This window comes from Lepidothrix coronata, unplaced genomic scaffold (assembly GCF_001604755.1).
Source record: "Lepidothrix coronata isolate B3197 unplaced genomic scaffold, Lepidothrix_coronata-1.0 Scaffold101, whole genome shotgun sequence".
In the NCBI taxonomy this organism is placed as follows: domain Eukaryota; kingdom Metazoa; phylum Chordata; class Aves; order Passeriformes; family Pipridae; genus Lepidothrix; species Lepidothrix coronata.
In genome coordinates, this window is record NW_016690281.1 from 686,356 (window position 1) to 704,568 (window position 18,213).

The 18,213-nt window shown below is 45.0% G+C and overlaps 1 protein-coding gene across 7 annotated transcripts in view; it reads right to left on the reverse strand.

The window, feature by feature from the left end:
- Positions 1-1,711: 1,711 nt before the first annotated feature.
- The window catches only part of RBBP6 (RB binding protein 6, ubiquitin ligase), a 28,685-nt gene continuing 12,183 nt past the window's right edge, over positions 1,712-18,213 (reverse strand). For 3 of the 7 annotated variants that reach the window (XM_017823171.1, XM_017823170.1, XM_017823174.1), the window contains 14 exons: positions 17,089-17,133; positions 14,694-14,782; positions 14,479-14,575; positions 13,569-13,708; positions 12,535-12,707; positions 11,521-11,624; positions 10,717-11,078; positions 9,798-9,891; positions 9,639-9,717; positions 9,500-9,545; positions 8,019-8,381; positions 7,571-7,672; positions 4,409-6,154; positions 1,712-3,720 (listed from right to left, as the gene is read on the reverse strand). In XM_017823171.1, coding sequence (XP_017678660.1) covers positions 2,133-3,720; positions 4,409-6,154; positions 7,571-7,672; positions 8,019-8,381; positions 9,500-9,545; positions 9,639-9,717; positions 9,798-9,891; positions 10,717-11,078; positions 11,521-11,624; positions 12,535-12,707; positions 13,569-13,708; positions 14,479-14,575; positions 14,694-14,782; positions 17,089-17,133 — 5,028 coding nt within the window. In that variant the 3' untranslated portion in view covers positions 1,712-2,132. The remainder of the gene's footprint in view (positions 3,721-4,408; positions 6,155-7,570; positions 7,673-8,018; positions 8,382-9,499; positions 9,546-9,638; positions 9,718-9,797; positions 9,892-10,716; positions 11,079-11,520; positions 11,625-12,534; positions 12,708-13,568; positions 13,709-14,478; positions 14,576-14,693; positions 14,783-17,088; positions 17,134-18,213) is intronic. The other 4 variants (XM_017823176.1, XM_017823172.1, XM_017823173.1 and 1 more) reach the window with 3 other exon arrangements.

Consider the following 18,213-nt stretch of genomic DNA (forward strand, 5'->3'; position numbering starts at 1 on the left):
CAGCTCACGTGAGAATCCCGTCCCGATTCCCAAATTTTCAGTTTCATTAGCCCAAAACATGCACACAGAGAAGTGCAAAATCAATCCTGTTTTCCAGCCTCATCCCCCCGCAGCACAGACTGTGCCAAGGGAGACTCCGGGGCTGCTCTCCCTGTGCTCCAACAGGGCTGGTGCTCCCACGGGTGACTCCAGTTCCTGCCCCACATGAACCCCAGCTCAGCACCTCTAACACCATCACCCACCCGTGCTTTTGGGTTCTGGGAAGCAAAAATGGGAGCAGCTGAACTGAAAACCTGCTTTTCCTTAGGCAGCAAACACCTGCAATACACCCGGAATGCCTGACATGGAAAGGCACGAAGTCCCAGAGGTGATACCCAGTGGGGGTCAGTCCCGGGGGTGATATCCAGTGGGGGTCAGTCCCAGAGGTGATATCCAGTGGGGGTCAGTCTCGGGGGTGATATCCAGTGGGGGTCAGTCCTGGGGATAAAACCCAGTGGGGGTCAGTCCCAGAGGTGATATCCAGTGGGGGTCAGTCCCGGGGGTGATATCCAGTGGGGGTCAGTCCCGGGGGTGATATCCAGCAGGGTCCTGGTGTGCTCTCCTTTTACCTTTCAGGATGCTCCATTCCTGGCTCGGGATGCCCCAGGTGAAGGTCGCCCCCAGGGAGAACCAGGATCAATGTCCCCATTTCACCATTTCTGTGCCACTCTGCCCCAGGATGGCACCTCTGCCCGGTGACACTTCCTGCCAGCAGGAAATGCTGCTTCCACCAGGAAATGCTGCTTCCACGCCCAGCACTTCCACACCAAACTCCGGGGCAAAGCCCGTGGCCAAGGGCCATCACTGGGATGTCGTGCCCTTAATGACACCCATTCCCCACCCAGCTGAGCCACGCCCCCCACTGCCCCCTCTTCCTTAAAATTGTATCTTAAAATTATCCAGCTAATTCAATTTCCATTTTCTAGCTCTCCTGCCACTGCTCACAGCAGGACCCTGTCTTTCCAGGCTTTCCTGTCCTGCCAAACCCCTTCTGATCCCCATATGGCACAGAGGAGTCAGGCCTGTCAGGTGCCACCACTGTATCCAAAAAGTTCTGGTTAACACACAACCACCTATTTTATCTCTCTGGAGAGAAAATACAATTAATTACAGGGAGCTTAACTCCTGTGTGCAAATGTTTGCTGGCAAATCCTGGAATGGTTTGGGCTGGAAGGGACCTAGAAGAACATCCAGTTCCAACCCCAAAGGACAACAGCTTTCTGAACAAACCAGAACAAGGCATCCACACAACAGCTTTGTGTGCAACGTTACCTCAAGCAGTCAGTGCCAGCTGTAAGAGGGAGTGCAGTTTTGGGGTCACAGCCTACCTTCCACCCCACAAACTCCTGGCTCCTTGGCACATGGATGCAGCACACCTCCTCCAGCACCTCCCCAGCCTCCACCAGGGCAGGACATTTAAGGTCCCACCAGTCTTTCCAAAATTACCGCCCTTGATAAGTTTTCTCACACATTAGCTCCCAGCAAGCTTTTTCTCTGGCACTACTGTTAGAATCCTGAAATGGTTTCCCCCTGCCATGGGCAGGGACACCTTCCGCTCAATCAGGTTGCTTCGAGCCCCATCCAACCTGGCCTTGGACACTCCCAGGGATGGGAAGGGTTGGGATGTTCCTTGCTTGTGTTCAGCTCTCACTGGAAATCTCACCACATTGGGTCATTTACTGAAAACTTCTTTATTGTAATCAAAAAGTGACATAACAGGGCTGTAATGGATTCTGCAAATCATCTGCCGGTATTTGGTAACTGGTACCAGCTGCTTCTGCCAGGCAATTAAAAAAAACCCAAATGTGAAATTCTTCACAGTACAGTAAACTCCACCCAAACTAATTAATGGTGGTTAAAAAGAAGATGCCCCAGGAAAACCTTTCATGTTACATGGTCACAACTCACAATTCTGTACAAAATGTTCACTTTTATAAAGCTCTGATGTAAAAATCAAATAATCAAGCAGCAATATTTTAAGTGCAGCACAGGGTCTCTCATGTCATTATTTACAACGCTTGAAGTCGTTTACATTTTAACAAAATTAATACAGATGACTTAGGAATTAAGTCATTTTTTCATTATCTGTCGGTTTATGTCGTGACAGATTTCACTTTTTGGTCGTCTTTCTCTTTATCTTTGCTCTTCTTCGATTTTTTCTTCTTGTGTTTGTGTTTTTGGCTCTTTTCCAATTCTGGTTCGTTTCCCATGTGTTTCTTATGCTTCTTATGTTTCTTGTGCTTCTTGTGCTTCTTCTTCTCTTTCTTCTTTTTCTTTTTCTTGCTGTCCTGACTCTCCCCTGAGCTGGCACTGCTGCTGTGGCTCCGGGTCTGGCTCTCGGAGGGGGTGTGGCTGCGGCTTCGGCTCACGCTGGGGCTGCTCTGGCTCTGGCTCCTGCCGGCCTCCGGCTGCTCGGAGGGAGCCGGGGCTGCGGCTTCCTCTTTCACCTTCTCCACAGCCTTTTCTTTCGCTTCTTTCAGCGTTTTCCCTGCAGCCTCCTCCTCCTTGGCAGACACGTTGCTCTCGCTGTCGCTCTCGTTGTAGTCGGGCACAAAGGCGGCCTCGTCGGTCTCGCGGGTGAGGTCGGACGAGAGGCGGGCGGCGCTGCTGCTGCTGCTGCTCACCGGGGGCTTCGGCTTCGCCGCGCCCGCCGTGCCCTGCCCCGCCACCGCCTCCTTCTCTGGCTTTGCTTCCGGCGATTCCTGTTTCACGGGTGGTTTATTCCCACCTGGCTCCTTCTCCTTATTGCTCTTGACTTCTAGTACATGCTTCTCTTTCTCCTTCTCCTTGCAAGGGTTTTTCTCCGGCGGTTTGTGTTCCTCGGGCCGTTTGGAGTCGTGCACAGCTTTGTGCTCCGCGGGCTTGCGCTCCCGGGGGGGGCTGTAGCTGCTGCGCTTGGGCTCCGCGGGGCCCTTCTTGGGCGGCTCCGCGCGCTCCTCCCTCGGTTTGCTCTTCTGCGCTGCTGTGGAGTCTCTGGTTCGGGACGGGGAGTCCTTCCTCCGCGCTGATTCGCTCTTCTCATCCCTGCGCTTGGAACTCGAATGTTCCCTGTTGCCATCGTGGTCAGACTTCTTGTCCCGGTTGGGAGTGAAGTCCTTCACAGCCGAGCCACGGCCACTGTCGTGTTTCTCCGAACATCTGCCATCTTTGGAAGACTGAGCAATGGTTTTTCCATTTCCTTGTTCAGCCACACGTTCTGAATGCTCTTTTTCTGGCTGAACACTGCTCTTCCTCTTCTCAGAAGTGTCCTTGTCTGACAAAGAATGATCCCGGTCTTTGGTTTTGCCTTTTTCACTCGACACGGAACTTTTGGAACTCTTGGCATCATGCTGGGCGCTTTCATAACTGGCCTCTTTCACAGCTTTCTGTGTTTTCTCCAGAGGCTCCATCTCCTTTTCAGTGTGTTTGAGAGGGTTTGGTGTCTTTGCACTCACCGGTTTGATAACACTGGTGGGTTTTCCTACAGCTGGGGGCACCTGGGGGGTGGTTTTGATGTCTTCCTCTTCAGATTCGAAGTCATCTTTATCCCACTTGGACTGGGGGACCTGGATCATGATAATGACATCCTCAGCAGGGGCTGTTATGTCATTGTTATACTCCTCCAGGGTCTTAATGACAGTTCGTTTGGTGTCTGGCTTCTCCTCGGGCTTCCTGATGGGGCTTCCCCCAGTAGAACTCGTGCTGGGAGGAAAAACATGGACATTAGTAACAGGATGCACCTACAGCCAGCTTTGCGAACATTTTATAAACTGGCTCATGTTTCAATTCTAAATTCTCATCATTTTTCCAAAAGATGTTCAATTAAGGGAAGAGACAAGAGAAAGGCTGAGTCCACTAGCTGAGATTACGAGCAATCAATTAATTTCGTATCTTGCTACTATATATTCAATTAACAAAGACACAAGATTATCAGATTGAGGACTGTCTGATCTGGTAATTCCTTCATGTCCTATTTCTCCTAATGGCAGATAAATTAGATATCCATTCTTGTTTCCACATGAAAGCAAGAAATTATGCAGAGGTACGGACAGACAAAGTTTTATCCTCATGTCCCAGTGTTCTTCCTTAGAAAAACAGACATTTTAAAACCCAAGACGCTATCTTAAGTCTCCAACAAATGTATTAACTGTTTTGAGTTTGCATCACCAATGAACTAACCCTACTGGCTTCCTGTGCAGTACAAACTGCTTGTTTTCCTTGATAACATGTGAGTTTGACCTGAGTACAGTTTCACAGGGAAGATCACAGATTATTCCCTTGTTTAGCACGGATTTAGCTGTTCCTTTCATTAGACACCATAAAGAATTCTATACTTGTTTTTGGAGGGGAGAGTAGGAAAGAAAGCAAAGGAAAGGCACTGCTGAGGTACCTGGTGTAATCTACAAGAGTTGAGCTCGCTCCATCAGCTGTTGTCACCTTCCTTCTCGCTTTTCCCTTTGCCTTTTCTGGCTTAACTTTGCTGCTGCTGGGCTCAGGTTTCTCCGCAGCTTCTTTTCCAGGTGGCACATTTTCTCCACTCACAATCTTTTTTCCAGTTTCTCGGTTAAGTTTAATCTTTTTGGAGGGGTTGTTAAGAAAAGCAGCTTTATCCTTCTCTGGTGTTCGCTCTCCTTTCTCCCCCTCGGGCTCACCCTTCCCTTTGGGTGATGTTTTCGATTCCGCAGTTTCAGGTTTAGAGGCTTTTGCGGAAGCGGCTTCGTGTTCTTTATCAACCTTTTCCTCTGCTTTTCTTTTTCTTTTCTCAGTTTTGGCATCGGAAGTTTTGCTCTTCTCAGCAGGTTTTTTTGACTTGTCCTCCTTGCTGGAGGACTTCTCTGGTTTGGCTTCTTTTGGATGCTCTTTCTTTGCCTTCTCCTCCTTGGCTGGTCTGGTTTCTGGGTGATCCTTTGCCACTTTGGGGTGAACCTTCCGTGGGGTACCGAGAGCTTTTTCATCCTTCTGAGATGAAGAGGTTTTAACACTGTCTGTCTTTGGCAGCTCCTCCTTCAGTTTTTTCATGGGTGTTTCTGTTCGAGGCGATTTTTCGCGATCGGGGTCCACCTTCTCCTGGGAAGCTTTAGCTGGTTTCACCACGTTGTCTTTCTTTGGAGCAGCTGCCACTTCTACTTTCCGCTTTGTCTTCTCGATCTTTGCTTTTGGCTTATCCTTCTCTTTTTTCTCCTTTTCAGACACCGGTTTGAAAGGAATAGAATCCGCTTCCATGGGCTCATCCCTCACAGGGGTGGCATCATCCCTGCTCGGCAGCATGAACAGAGAGTCTGTTTTAGCATCTTCTGTGGGAACTGGCTCTCTTGGTTTTCTCGCCCCTTCTAACAGCTCAGCATCAGGAAATCCTTCATTCTCATCCCCTTTTCTTCGCTTTCGGTGTTTTTTATGTTTATTGCCTTTGCCATCTCCCAGTGGATTTTCCACCTCCTTCTCTTTCGATTTTGTAGGATCTTTGATGCCATGGCTCTCTCTCCCAGGCTTTTCAGGGTAGTTTCCAGCAATATTACGATTTCTGTGGCTCTGCCCAGCAGCATACTCCTCCCTCCGCCCCCGAGCATATGGTGAATTCTCTCGTCTGGTCCCAGGTGGGCCAAACCTTTCTGGAGAGAAGTTCTCTCTGTTCACTGGAGGCCGTGGCTGAGCGCCCACGGCATAGCCCTTGTAGAACTTCTCATACCACTCTCTGTAGTTCCTCTCCCACTCTCTGTATCTCTCCTTCTCAAAAGGGTCTCTGAAGTCCACAGAGCGACCATAGTAAGCCTTCATGTCGTACGGGGGGACTTCTCGGTAGCGGTTGAAGTACTCCCGCTCCGCGTCCCCCTGTGGGACAGTCCGTTTGGTGGGAGACTGCCCTCTGAACACCGGAGAGCGGGAGCGGGAGTGGTATCGCCGGTACGGGGGGGAGCGTGACCGCGAGCGGTGGTACCCGTGGGACCGGGACCTGGAGCGGTAGTTCCGGTTCTTCCCTTTGCCTCTTCTCTGATACGGCGGTGACCGCGAGTAGGAACGGGAATGGGAACGGCTAAAGGAGCGCGAGTAGGAGCGAGAGCGGGAGGAACCTGAGCGGGACTTTGAGTAGGTGTACGAGCTTCTAGAGTAAGATGAAGCACTATAGGGAGACTTGGACCTTAAAAAAACACAACACAAAAAAAGAAAAAAAAAAGAAGTTAATTCCAAACAGTCATTCTCCCCAATTCTTTTCCTCCCACACTTATTTTTTTCTTTCCTCTCCACATGCTTATGTCAAAGCTTCTTTCAGCTGCTGACATAAAGCTACTGCAAATTGAAGAACTTGATAACATGTAAAAGTTTCTGCTCACAAGACAGAACAGCTGCTGCTTTGTTAGTGTCAGAACACACAGAAGGGTCAGTCTACTTTCACTCACTCTATTGCATGAGCTACCAGAGCTACGGATGGATTTCAGGTGGTTACACTGGCCTCTACTGGTATGGGAACACACACATTTGTCACTACTTGGCAACCACATGCAGTGCAAATCATTTTTGTTGCAGTAAGATGCAAAAAGAGCTAGTCTGAGTGGCTACAGTGCAGAACCAAACATCGAGAAACCACTACTTATCCTGAAAACAGCAAAGCCCAATGTTAAAACAACAGCTAGTTAACTTCACTCTTTTCTGGGAATTTGGACAGGATGCACAATCCTAGTACTGCAAAGGTACAGACAGGCCTATGGAATCCACATTGTCAGGTGTGCCAGCAAAATCCTGCACATGCCTCCAGCTCTAACCAAGGCGAGTGACCACACTGCAAGAAAAACCCTATCTAAAGGCTTCTAACCTCAGCCTCTAGTCAATGCCCCAGTGCCATGACTCTGGCACAGCTCCTGACATCAGTGCAAACAGCTACTCGGACTCCTGCCCAAGGGACTTCTGGGGACAGAAAACAGCAGCTACTCTCAGGTTTTCCTTCACAAGTTTTTCTTTCGCTATTTTTTAAAGAACCATTTCACAAGATTCTGCGTACGTTCATTAGCATCATTCATCCTCTCCAAGTCCCTCACCAATTTCAGATTTCCTTACAAACAAGTCTGAGCTTTTAATTCCCAAGGAAAATGTAACAATGTCAACAAACTACTAGTGAAAGCCCCCAGTTTGCAGTCCAGGTTCAAATCTCTCATGTATCCACACGAGACAGACAAAAGTGGAATTGAGGATGATTTCTCTCACCTATCTCCTCCAAAGTGCTTGAGGGGCTGGTTACAATCAGGACAGGGAGACACAGAAAATACAGCCCTTACAGCTATTCCATCCCCGGCCTCCTCAGGGCTGTCAGGCAGTGAAGGATGTCACTGCAGACACCTCAGACAGAGAGACCCTTCAACGCTCCTCAGCGCCTGCTGCCCAATGCTAACTCAGTCACCTGCGATCTCTGCCACACTGGAGCCAATAACTGCGTATGACACTCCTGTCACTGCTCATTCTTTAATCATCCAATCCATCTAACGACAGGGAGGTGGAGTGGAACTCCCCCTGATTCCTCTAGACAATCTGCTTCTCCATTACGGACATGTAAAGCAGTTACCTGGAAAACGAACGCCTACGCTCCTTTTGAATCTTTTTATATTCCATCAATTCCTTAGCAAAATCATTTGTAAACTCATCAAGTTTGGACTTTTTCTTTTCCCTGTTAAAATAAGTTTGACCTTTATTACAATTATAGTTTGACCTTTATTACAAAAGACATCAAGAAACAAAACATGGCCAATATGAGAAAATGTTTACTGCATGCAATGCAAAAGGTGAACATCCTATTTAAGCAAAAACAGTTCCTACAAGTTTTAGGAAAAGTTTTAGAATTACATTTATCTTGGTTTAGCTTTGCATATTTACCATCTGCAATGAAAAATATATTGGAAGAAACACTATGTCACTTTTTCTTAGGTCAGATGCACTTTAGTGTAACTGCAGTCCAACACGCTCCCCCGACACAGACATGAAAACAAGGCAACGTTAGCGAGCCAAATACTTACTCCTCTTTAAGCCTCCGCTGCTCTCTGTAAAACTCCTCCCTAGAGAGAGGAGGTGCTTGTGTCGTTGGGATGGTGTTTGAATGAGCCGCTGGCACTGCTGTTGGGACCCAAGCTGATGACATGTTTGCAGGAGCTGGGGGATATCCGGGAGGGGGGACAGTGTACCCAGCGGATGGAGGCTGCCCAGGTGGAAACTGAGGAGGAAACTGTGGTGGTGGTACCCCCGGAGGAAGAGGAAGTGCATGGGGTGGTGGAGGATACAAGGGAGGTGGAGGCACAGGCACAAAGACTGGTGCTGATGCTGGCAGTGATGGGGCCTGAGTCCTTTGGGCACGGTCACTGTGCGGGCGTCCTCGATTTGAACTTTAAAGAAACCCAAAAACATGTGTCACTGTTTGTCACAGCCTGTCCTGAGCGTACAGAGGAAAGCGAAGCGGCAGCACGGCGGGAGCTCTCCTGGTTCTCACTGGTCTCCGGCTTTCTGTTCACTTCAGACTACACTCAGTTCTGCAGTCCTGGACTTGCCTTCCACAGCCTCGCCCCAGCAGCTCCCTCAGCCTCCTCTCCTTACCCAGCTTTGGGGCTGTGGATGAGGCTGCCACGACACCCCCATCTCCCACAAGCCAAGTGCCCACTGCTCCTCTGTCCCTCCTGGATACACTCCGTGCTCCACACTCCTGAGCTTCCAAGCGCTGTGTGGGATTAACTCACCTCTCAAATCTCTCCTAACCTCTCCCGCTCATGCTTCCTGTGCTCCTGCCTCATGATGTATTTGGCCTGTTGTTATTGTTGAATTGTTATTTTCTTGCTTACTGAGTTAGAGATTTTAGATAATCTGGGGAATGGATCTTGGATTTTGTTTTGATTTATCTTTAAGACTTTATAAACACAATGACCCTTACAATCCGGCTGTAACAAATGTATAATACATGAAGGACTACCTTGACACTGCAATAACAACTAAACAGGCTCCTTTCTCCAATGTGAGAAAGCAGCTCGGCCCTTTGAGATGACTGAATTGAAGAAACACAGAAGTGTCATAAAATAACAGCCTCAACTTTTCAATAATTTGCTCAATCAATATCAACTAAGTTTTTAAAGAAAGAATGTTGGAGGCTGATTTCTACTGGGAAATCTATTTCTTCAGCCTTATTCAGCCAGTAATCAAAAGGGCGGCTTTCCATCCGATCTTTTAATTACGTTTAATTTTTATATGTAATTATGGTTTCCTCAAAAAGTGTTCATTATTCAGAGTCTTCTTTTCAATTATGTACTGGAGTTTTATTTTTAAATAATCTTACTGTAAGCACAGATCCCCTTTGTTAAAGCCGATTTAAATTAAGCCACTTGAAAATTAATTATTACTTGTATTCTCTACAACTATTATTTCATTATAAATCAGCTGTTGTTTAAGTGATGTGTTACAGACTAATTTATCAGGTTACAACTAGTAATATATTGAATTTCTGTTGAATACTTACAGTTCCCAGCCTGGCCTGCGAAGTGCACCAGCTCTCATTGGATGACCTGTTACAGCGGGCACAGGAAGAAGAAAAATTTCTCAATAAGTTTCTTTGAAGATAATGTTTTAGAAGAAATTCTAAAGTTTTAATTTCTTACCAGTTGTGGGTATTGATTGTCCTTGAGGGCCCAGAAGACTTGGTATCGCTGGTTGTCTCAGTACAGGAACCTGATAGCCCTTGGGAATAAATGCAAACAGTTACAAAATAAGCTCTAATACAACACAAGAATCATTGCACGTGTTGAAATAAAATTTACCTTCTCTTCCAACAAACTGCTGATTGACAAAGGGGAGGATTTGGAAAGCTCAGCCGCGGTCATCAGAGCAGGAGGCAACACAGCATCGGGATCGCTACAAAAATCACGGTTTTGTTATTCAAACACTGCTTTGAACTGAAATACAATATACGTTTTGAAATACAAAGTCCAAGGTGAGAAAAGGCTGAGTTCTGTAAATGAAAGAAAATCCCAAAATAACCTTCACCACATGTACACCTGTGAAGTTGGCAGGCTCCAGAGGAAGCACTGCTGAGGAGTCTGTTTGGATACTGGTATTCAGAGAGGAAGCTCTTTGGAAAAATATTTGATTAAGCTGCACTTGAATGGATGAGAGTCTGTATAACTCACACACAGTCTCAGCTTTGGAAGATGCAAGAACTGACATTCCATCAGAAGATGTTTCTATGCTAGTTGAGGCTGCCTTAGAGGCTCCTCTGAATCGTGGTCCCTGTACTGACAGCACAGCTGGCTCTGTGCATCCAAGGCAGCAAGGTTAAAGGATATAACCCTAAACAGTGGCACAGATTTTTGCATAAAAATAGCATTTCCTCAGTACTAAAAAGAAATGAATGAGACACTAAGGTCTGATGGAACTAAATGGCTAGTTTAGGAATGGCTGGTCATTTCAAATCAAAAACAGTCCCTCCTTCAGGGCAAACCTGTACTGAATGACTGGTAAGGGAACCAAACAAAAACACTGCCAAGAAAATTCCTGCATGAGGTACATGTTCAACTTGTCGAAGCGTCCTCATCCCAAGTAAAAAGAAAAACACAACTCCCACAAGGACATGGAGCTGTCACTACTGATACATAAGGTGATGGCTGGGAAGCTCAAGAAGAATCTAACTTAAGCATTTTGGTGTCTTTTAAATTCCTGTTGATCTCCAGATATCCTTACCGAAAATGTCCGTCCGGCTTTTCCCCGCGGAGAGAGAGGGACACTGCTGGAGGGAGATCAGAGACAACCACAGAAGACGGATTCACTGGCAGCCCAGCTGCCATGGACGGCCCAGGGCCCAAGGATGAGAGGGCGGAGCGGGAGGCCAGGGAAGCCAGAGGGATCATGAGCGGATCCTGCTGCCTGGCCATGGCCGGGCGCATCAGCGGCTGCAGGTTGCGCGTTATCGTTTGCCTCATGAGGGGCGGTGGTGGTGGAGGGGGTGGTGGGGGCAGCTGCTGCTGCTGCTGCTGCTGCTGCTGTTGCTGAATCTTACGGAGCCTTTTCGTGTAGCCGGTCTCATTTTTGAAGTTGTTCACAGCCTGGAGGTAGGAAAATATGTACGAAAAGGTGATATGGAACTTGCAGTAGAGATACGAACAAAAGCCTCCTTAGAGGAAAATCACTGTGTATTCCTGTAAATGCTATTAATCATAAACCCAATCAGCATTCAGCTATGAACACATCCCATTAAACTCTGGTATCAATGACTGGTACCTCAGAGTGTCTGGATTTAAACTGCTTTGGTGTTAACACCCAGTTTAAAAGTGAGGCCACCCCATTACACAGAAGTGTGTAGTTAATTTCACAGACTGTCTCTAACGAGCTGTAGGCTTCTGTAATAGATTATGTATTAGAAAAATAAATTTAGCCTTACTCAATTTAGTCTCGCTTAAGGAGATCTAAATTCACATTTTTTTCCCTTTCAGCTTTTTACAAATAGACTTTTCCACCAAAGAGTTCACGCCAAAGTCACCACATTACCTGGCGCAGGAACTTGTTGGCGATTAAAGCATCGGGAGAAACATCTGTCTGATGGCAGGTTGGGCATGTGTGTTCCTCAGACTCCAGCAATGCTGTTCTGATACCTGGAAATAATTAGAACATTAAAACAGTTTTTAATCAAACTAAGAAAACTTTTTTGGTTCTCATCAATTATAAAAACAAGCACATGATTAATGGGGAAATACGGTCTTTAACAGAGAGCATGAAGTTATAAACATTCAGTACTAAAAAAGACTGGCACTGGCACAGGTTGCCCAGAGAAGCTGTGGCTGCCCATTCCCTGGAAGTGTTCAAGGTCAGGTTGGACAGGGATTGGAGTATCTTGGTCTAGTGGAAGGTGTCCCTGCCCATGGCAGGGAGGTTGGAACAAGATGAGCTTTAAGGTCCCTTCCAACCCAAACTTTTAGCATGCAGCAAATAATGATAGGTTTGATATTTCACTGTGGCAATATGTGAATATGCAGAGCAGACTGGGGCATGACATCTCAGCTGGTCTTTTTTCCACTCTAGTGCAGCTAGAAGTCATTCCAGATTAATGAACAAAACACATTTCAAAAAACCACGAGCAGGTTTGAGTTCTGAAGGTTTTAATCAGCTCTGGGGAAGAATGTGGATGAAATGCCTCAATCTCTGTTCTTTGTAGACCACAGTAAGTCCCTGAAGTTGGAGATGGAATGCTGTGTGAGGGAAAGGGCTGTGGACAAACTAAATGCATTTTATATCTAACACTGTAATCACCTGCATTAATATGCACTGTTGTCATCCTCATCCTTCTGCAGGTAAAGAGGATTTAGCTAAATACTAAATACTAAGAAGGGAAAAAAGCTTTCTGCCTTGTTTTCACCCCCTGTACAAGAGAAGAGTCTTTTCCTGTTCAGGACACACTGAAATATTCAACAGAACTAAGACAGCGATTTCCTTATCTCCTATTTCTGCTCTCAGAAGATCAAATTTAATGTTTGGAATTAACAAACGGGGCATTTTAACACTTACATTCATCACAGTAACTGTTTCCACAGCAGGGAATAACAACCGCATCCGTCATTATATCCTTACAAATGAGACACAACAGCTCATCTGGAATAGGATCATCTTCTTCCGAGGAGGAGGACGGCTCCTCGGGCAGGAAGGGAGGCTTCTCCTTCTTTCCTATAGCATAAGCTTCCCTGGAGGGAGGGTGGGGAAAGCAAAACAAAAAGTCAAAAGGAAACTCTTCCAAGCTTTGGATTTTATCAAATAAAGATAATTTATGGAATTCTTGTCCCTCCCCATCAGCCTTCTTAAACACAGTTGTTTAGTTTGAACTACAATCCCAAACAGGAAGAGGTAGGTAGGAACAAATCTTCTCCTGCAGCATTCTCCTATTCATTGGATCAACTAAGAAACCAGCCGAAACTAGAAAAATATTTTGACAGCTCATCTCAGGTGAAATGAATCTCAGCTCTCCTTTGCCAGAGGGTAAATGTAAATTGGAGGCTCAGGATAAAGCTGGTCTCCCAGTAATTACATTTTCTAAATGAAAGAAGTCTCTGTGACAGCTTCCACAAAAGGACATCCAGGAGACAAAACCAGAAGGGCTTCCAAGTGTCTTTAGAACAGTCATTATTCTCAGGAAACACAAGTGTTTATAGCAAAAAGAAAACTTGAGCCTGTTTCACACGTGAGATCTGATCAAAATCTGAGGGACGGAATCACAGTCCAACAGCTGTTTTGTTACATTTTGCATGAAGCCTTTGAAATACAAACCAGAAGCAAAACAAGTTTCCAGAGAGAACGATCCCAACTACAAACCCTGCTGAAATGTGCTGCAGAAACAGTCTCTCAGCACACCCCGTGTTTAACCAACTCCCAGGGGTGTGAGCAGCAGGACCCCTATTTTACTGCTAGCCACCATCACACATTTGAAATTGGAGCCCCAGTGACTGCCCCCTGTAACTCCAGGCACTGGGCAGTGTGGCTGTGCTGCCACTCGGGCACTTCCACCCGGCTCCCTCCCCCTCTGGTCAGCCCAACCAACCCACACTTACGCGTCTATGGTTGGAATCGCGTATTTCCCAGTGTTGGTCAACATGGCACCCTTTGTGTTGGGGTCCTTCACCTCCATCATAAAACTTCTTGGAATTCCTGTGCTTTTTTTAATTCTGGGAACAGACTCGAAATTTTTGTCCTGTTAACAAATGCAGACATATCTCAAGGTCCACACTGAAAACGAGATTTCAATGACTATTTTAAGCACGAAAGCCTTTAACCCTCTTCTCCGACCGAGTGTAAGGGTTGTTGGACTAAAATACTCATTTCCCTACAGGGATTCAGCCAGGATGTTCCAGAGGCTGGAGCAATGTTTTGAACTCATCAATATTCTTTGGCTTTAACTGTAGGTTCCTTATGGGTGAAATCCCCCAAACCTGCTCCTCCTCCAAAGGGCAGTTCAAAGGGAGCCGAATTCTGGGCTTAGATAAACTCATACAAATAATCTATAAGTGAAGGCTGAATTAATCTCTCATGCACACTGTCACTGACCCATGTTAAACAGCATTAGTGTTCAACTAGGGAGTGGGGTTATTAAAGGTGCAAATATCCAATAGATGGGGGACACAGAAACATCTTGTTTTTAGGCAAAATACTAAAAATTGTGAACTGTCATAAAAAGAGAGTTAAAACCAGAAAAATGTCCAATAATATTGAGATATATCAAACTGCACACAGAAGTTCACAAAGAAAGACCTATGGAAATACTTAATGCCTGTGACCTAGTGAAAAGAAAATTTCACATTTATAATTCTAGGTTTCCCTTGAATCCAAAGGGCTTTGCAACACTGCCATGTAACCTCTGTATTTCACTCCAAAAGAAACAATTCTTACTGTGAGTATTCACGCATTTAACTCTCAAGGTAAAAAATTGAAAACTGAACAACCCCCACGTCCCCCAGGCCTTACCCCGTTGGTTGGACAGTTCTTGATGTAGTGCCCAGGTTTGCCGCAGCGAAAGCACGTGTAGGAGGGTGGAGGTGGCCCCACGGGTTTCTTCATGTAACTACAAGGTTTTGGGGAAAAAAAGAAAAAGGAATGCATGTGTCTTTCTCGTTAAAAAAAACATCTCTAAAATTTTTAGATCAACTTCAAAGAACAGGTTTCACATTAGCAACACTTACTTGACTGGATCATATTCATGGCCAGACTGTGTCATCATAGCTTTTATTTTATCCTCCTCGGAAGCATTGGCTTCAGCCAGATTGGCAGTCTGTGCAACAGGTAATTATTTGACACACACATTAGAAACACATTTAAGCCCACACAGCCCAAGACAACACCACTCATCCAATCCTGTAAAGAGCAGCACTACACTAGCTGAGCTTGCATGAAACCAGCTGCTTATACCAAACATTTGTGCTGAAGATGTTCTGGGGAGTCCTTACGCCATGACATGATGTTTATGTGCCTGAGAACCTACTAGAAAAGAGCATTCCTGAGCACTCAAACCTTAGGCTCTGTTTGTACCTTACAGCACGACTTGTAGAATCAATCCAATTTCCTTCAGAGGACTGACGCTATTTGTAGAAAACTTACAATATCTAGTATTTTCAAACTGATTTTTAAGCTCCAGACTATAGGCAGGAGAAGATCTCCACTGGACATGGAATTAAGATGGATGCAAGTAGCACTATTTACATTTTGCTGCATTAAAAGGACACACAACTCAGTTTCAGACACAGAAGTATTAAAAGGACTCAAGCCTTTTACAATCCCTCAGCAAGGAAAAAGATTCTTTCCATCAGGAGCTGCAGGCAGCCCAAACTGTTCCCCCCTACTAGCTTCCTCCTATGAAGTGATTTAACTACAGTAAACACAGCCTGCAGTTTTCTCCAGTTGACTGTGTCCTTTTAACACACAAATTGTAACATAAACCTTCTGCACAGCTAGATCTTCAAATTACTGAAGGCAATTGATTTTTCAAGTCGTCTTTGTTCAAATGTTTTTATTACACACTAGTCCAGATACAAGCAGGGTCTAAGGGAGTGACTGTCAATGACTCGGGCCTTCAAGCACCTATCACTCAGCTCAAGCACTCATGGTTTGGTTTTGTATCATTCATTCACAAAAGCAACCAACTAGTTTCAACATTTTATTAAATGGTTGTTTCATATACACAGTTTTTCTCCACAGTAACAGAATCCGGATCGCCAGCTATGAAACCATTTCCATTAACAGTTACAGAAAGCTTTACAGATAATACTTGACTAATTTGTTTGAACCCAAACAGTTTACAAAACACATCCAAAAGCCACAAAACATTAGTAGGAATAGACCAAAATTCAAATATGGCATTTCATACATAGTAATAATCACCAGAGAACTGTTAACACATTGCCTCCGTGCTGAGCCGGGCTGCACTAGACTGGTTAGAGGGAGCAACAGTGCTGAGCTGCTTGGTGGCACCTTCCTGCATTTTAGATTTCCTCAAAAGTTTAAATGTGTACACCCACCCCTTGGACACCTTTGCACATTTTAGAGTAAAACTTCACATGAGGTTACAAACCCGAGGACATGTTTAGGGACAGCACTAATGGGGACCAATTGCTTTTGGTGGCTCCCTTCCAAACTAGATATATATATATGTATGTTAATTTTTCTTTTTTGGCCAATGTACACAATTTAATTTCTGTAGTGAAGAGGGAAAAAGTTACCAGTGGGAAGAGATCTCTTTTTACAGGAAATGAACTTTATTCTGAGGATGAAGAACCAGCTGCTCTGCCTCAGGCCCTGCCTGCTCTGCTGCCTGTAGCTTTAGGGACCGGTGGTTGAGCACCCGTCTGTCCACACAGTGCAGTCACTAGTGCTTTCCCAGACAAATTACACATTGGTGAGCAAAAATGCAAGCAGTTCCCGAGCAAAACATGGCATTACAACAGTTTCGAAAGGTCACAGCTGCTCAGATGCCACACATACACATTGGTATATTCCTATAAACAATGAGGTACATTTACACAATTTACACAGTCTGCGTTCAAACAAATTAGATCGGGTTGTCCACTGTATAAATCCCAGAATTTATGGAATTGTGCAGCATTCAGAGAATGGGTCTGTAACTATGACTAGGAATTCAAAAATGGCCATGCAATTGTCCATGGTACAGAACCGCTTCTCTTGTGGCTGGTCAAACCCCCCTGGAATGTCCGGAACTTACAGCCAATTAAATTCTTCTGTACAAACTGGGTTAGTTTCCAACGCAAAATTAATGAAACGTATGAAAAACGGTAAAACAGCTTCTGAAGCGCTTCTTCTTTGTGTCTTGAGGATGAGTAATACTGCAACATTATGCTGAGGCTGATAAGGTACTCCCCTTCTATCTTCCCAAACTGGGAACTACTCTTTACAGGATAGTATCAAAATATACACAAATTTAAAATTAAAATAAATACTTTAAGTTATTAAAGATTAAAGGGTTTCTTCCAATTACAACAGTTATCCAACTATAGATCACAGTATCAATTTAAAACTAGGAAGCAAACACTTTTTAAAGTATTTGACAAGAATATATATATATACCTTAGTAAGCTGGGCCAGAGAAATAGATGCAGAAGAGTCATCAATCTGTTCACAAAAAATTAAACACATATTCAAGTTCTACAGTCAAAACACAACAACAGTTAACCTCTACTATAGTCTGAATGTCTGCACTATATCCCCTGAGTGTCACCCAGAGGCAACTCCAACCCAGTGTAATTTGTATTTATTCAAAACAAAGTCCAAATCTATGATGGCTTAAGAGTGTCTACATAGTTATGAGAAGAAATTAAAATAACCAACCCTGCTGGTCACAATATCTCAGAGAGGGATCCCTGTCAAAAGGGTAAAGGAATCTGCCAATTTTCAGCTAAAAAGGATTTAAAAAAAGTAAATAATTTTAACTGAGGAAGAAGCATCACTTCGGGTAACTTAATATTAGTGTAGTTTATAAATGAATCAGTGAATGTCTCATCATTATAAATGCACACAGCGATGCTTTTGTGAACCCAGCAGCTGCCAGAAAGAAGGCCAGGCCCAGCAATCCTGGAACACGCACTCTGCCCCTCCTGTCAGTACCCAAATAACCTCAAATATAAACCAGTCTAGAACAGCAGCCACAAAAGTAACCTGTCACTTTGCCTGGAAAAAAACCTGCATCAATAATTTACATAACGGTGTTTATAATGACAGAGTAGACTATAAAACCTGAAAAAACCTGTACGTTATTAGACCACAGGCCCTGCCACCCAAATCTGTTTGGGGAGTGTGGGAATGTAGATTATTGCTTGCAGTCAGATCAAACCTGGTCTTTAACAGCAGCCCAGTGCTAAATGAATGAAAGAAGAAAGTGCAAAACTTGATGATGAAAACATGGATTCAGAGCACAACCCTGGAGCTTTTGTCTCCATTTTTCTCCTCCCAGCTGGCTAAGGAACAGCTCTCAGGAGTGGAGTCCTCAGGCCAGTAGCTAGGAACAGACTGCAGAGCTTATGGAGAACTAGTGCTGAAGGGCAGTTTTCCCACAAGTAAAAAGGGCAACTCTGATCTTCTCCAATATATATATATGGAAATCTACCATGCCACGAGCAGCACTTAACCTGACACCAGCAAAGCAGTGCCAGAAAGATACTCAAATCACTGCTTATTACATCTGAATTGCTGAAA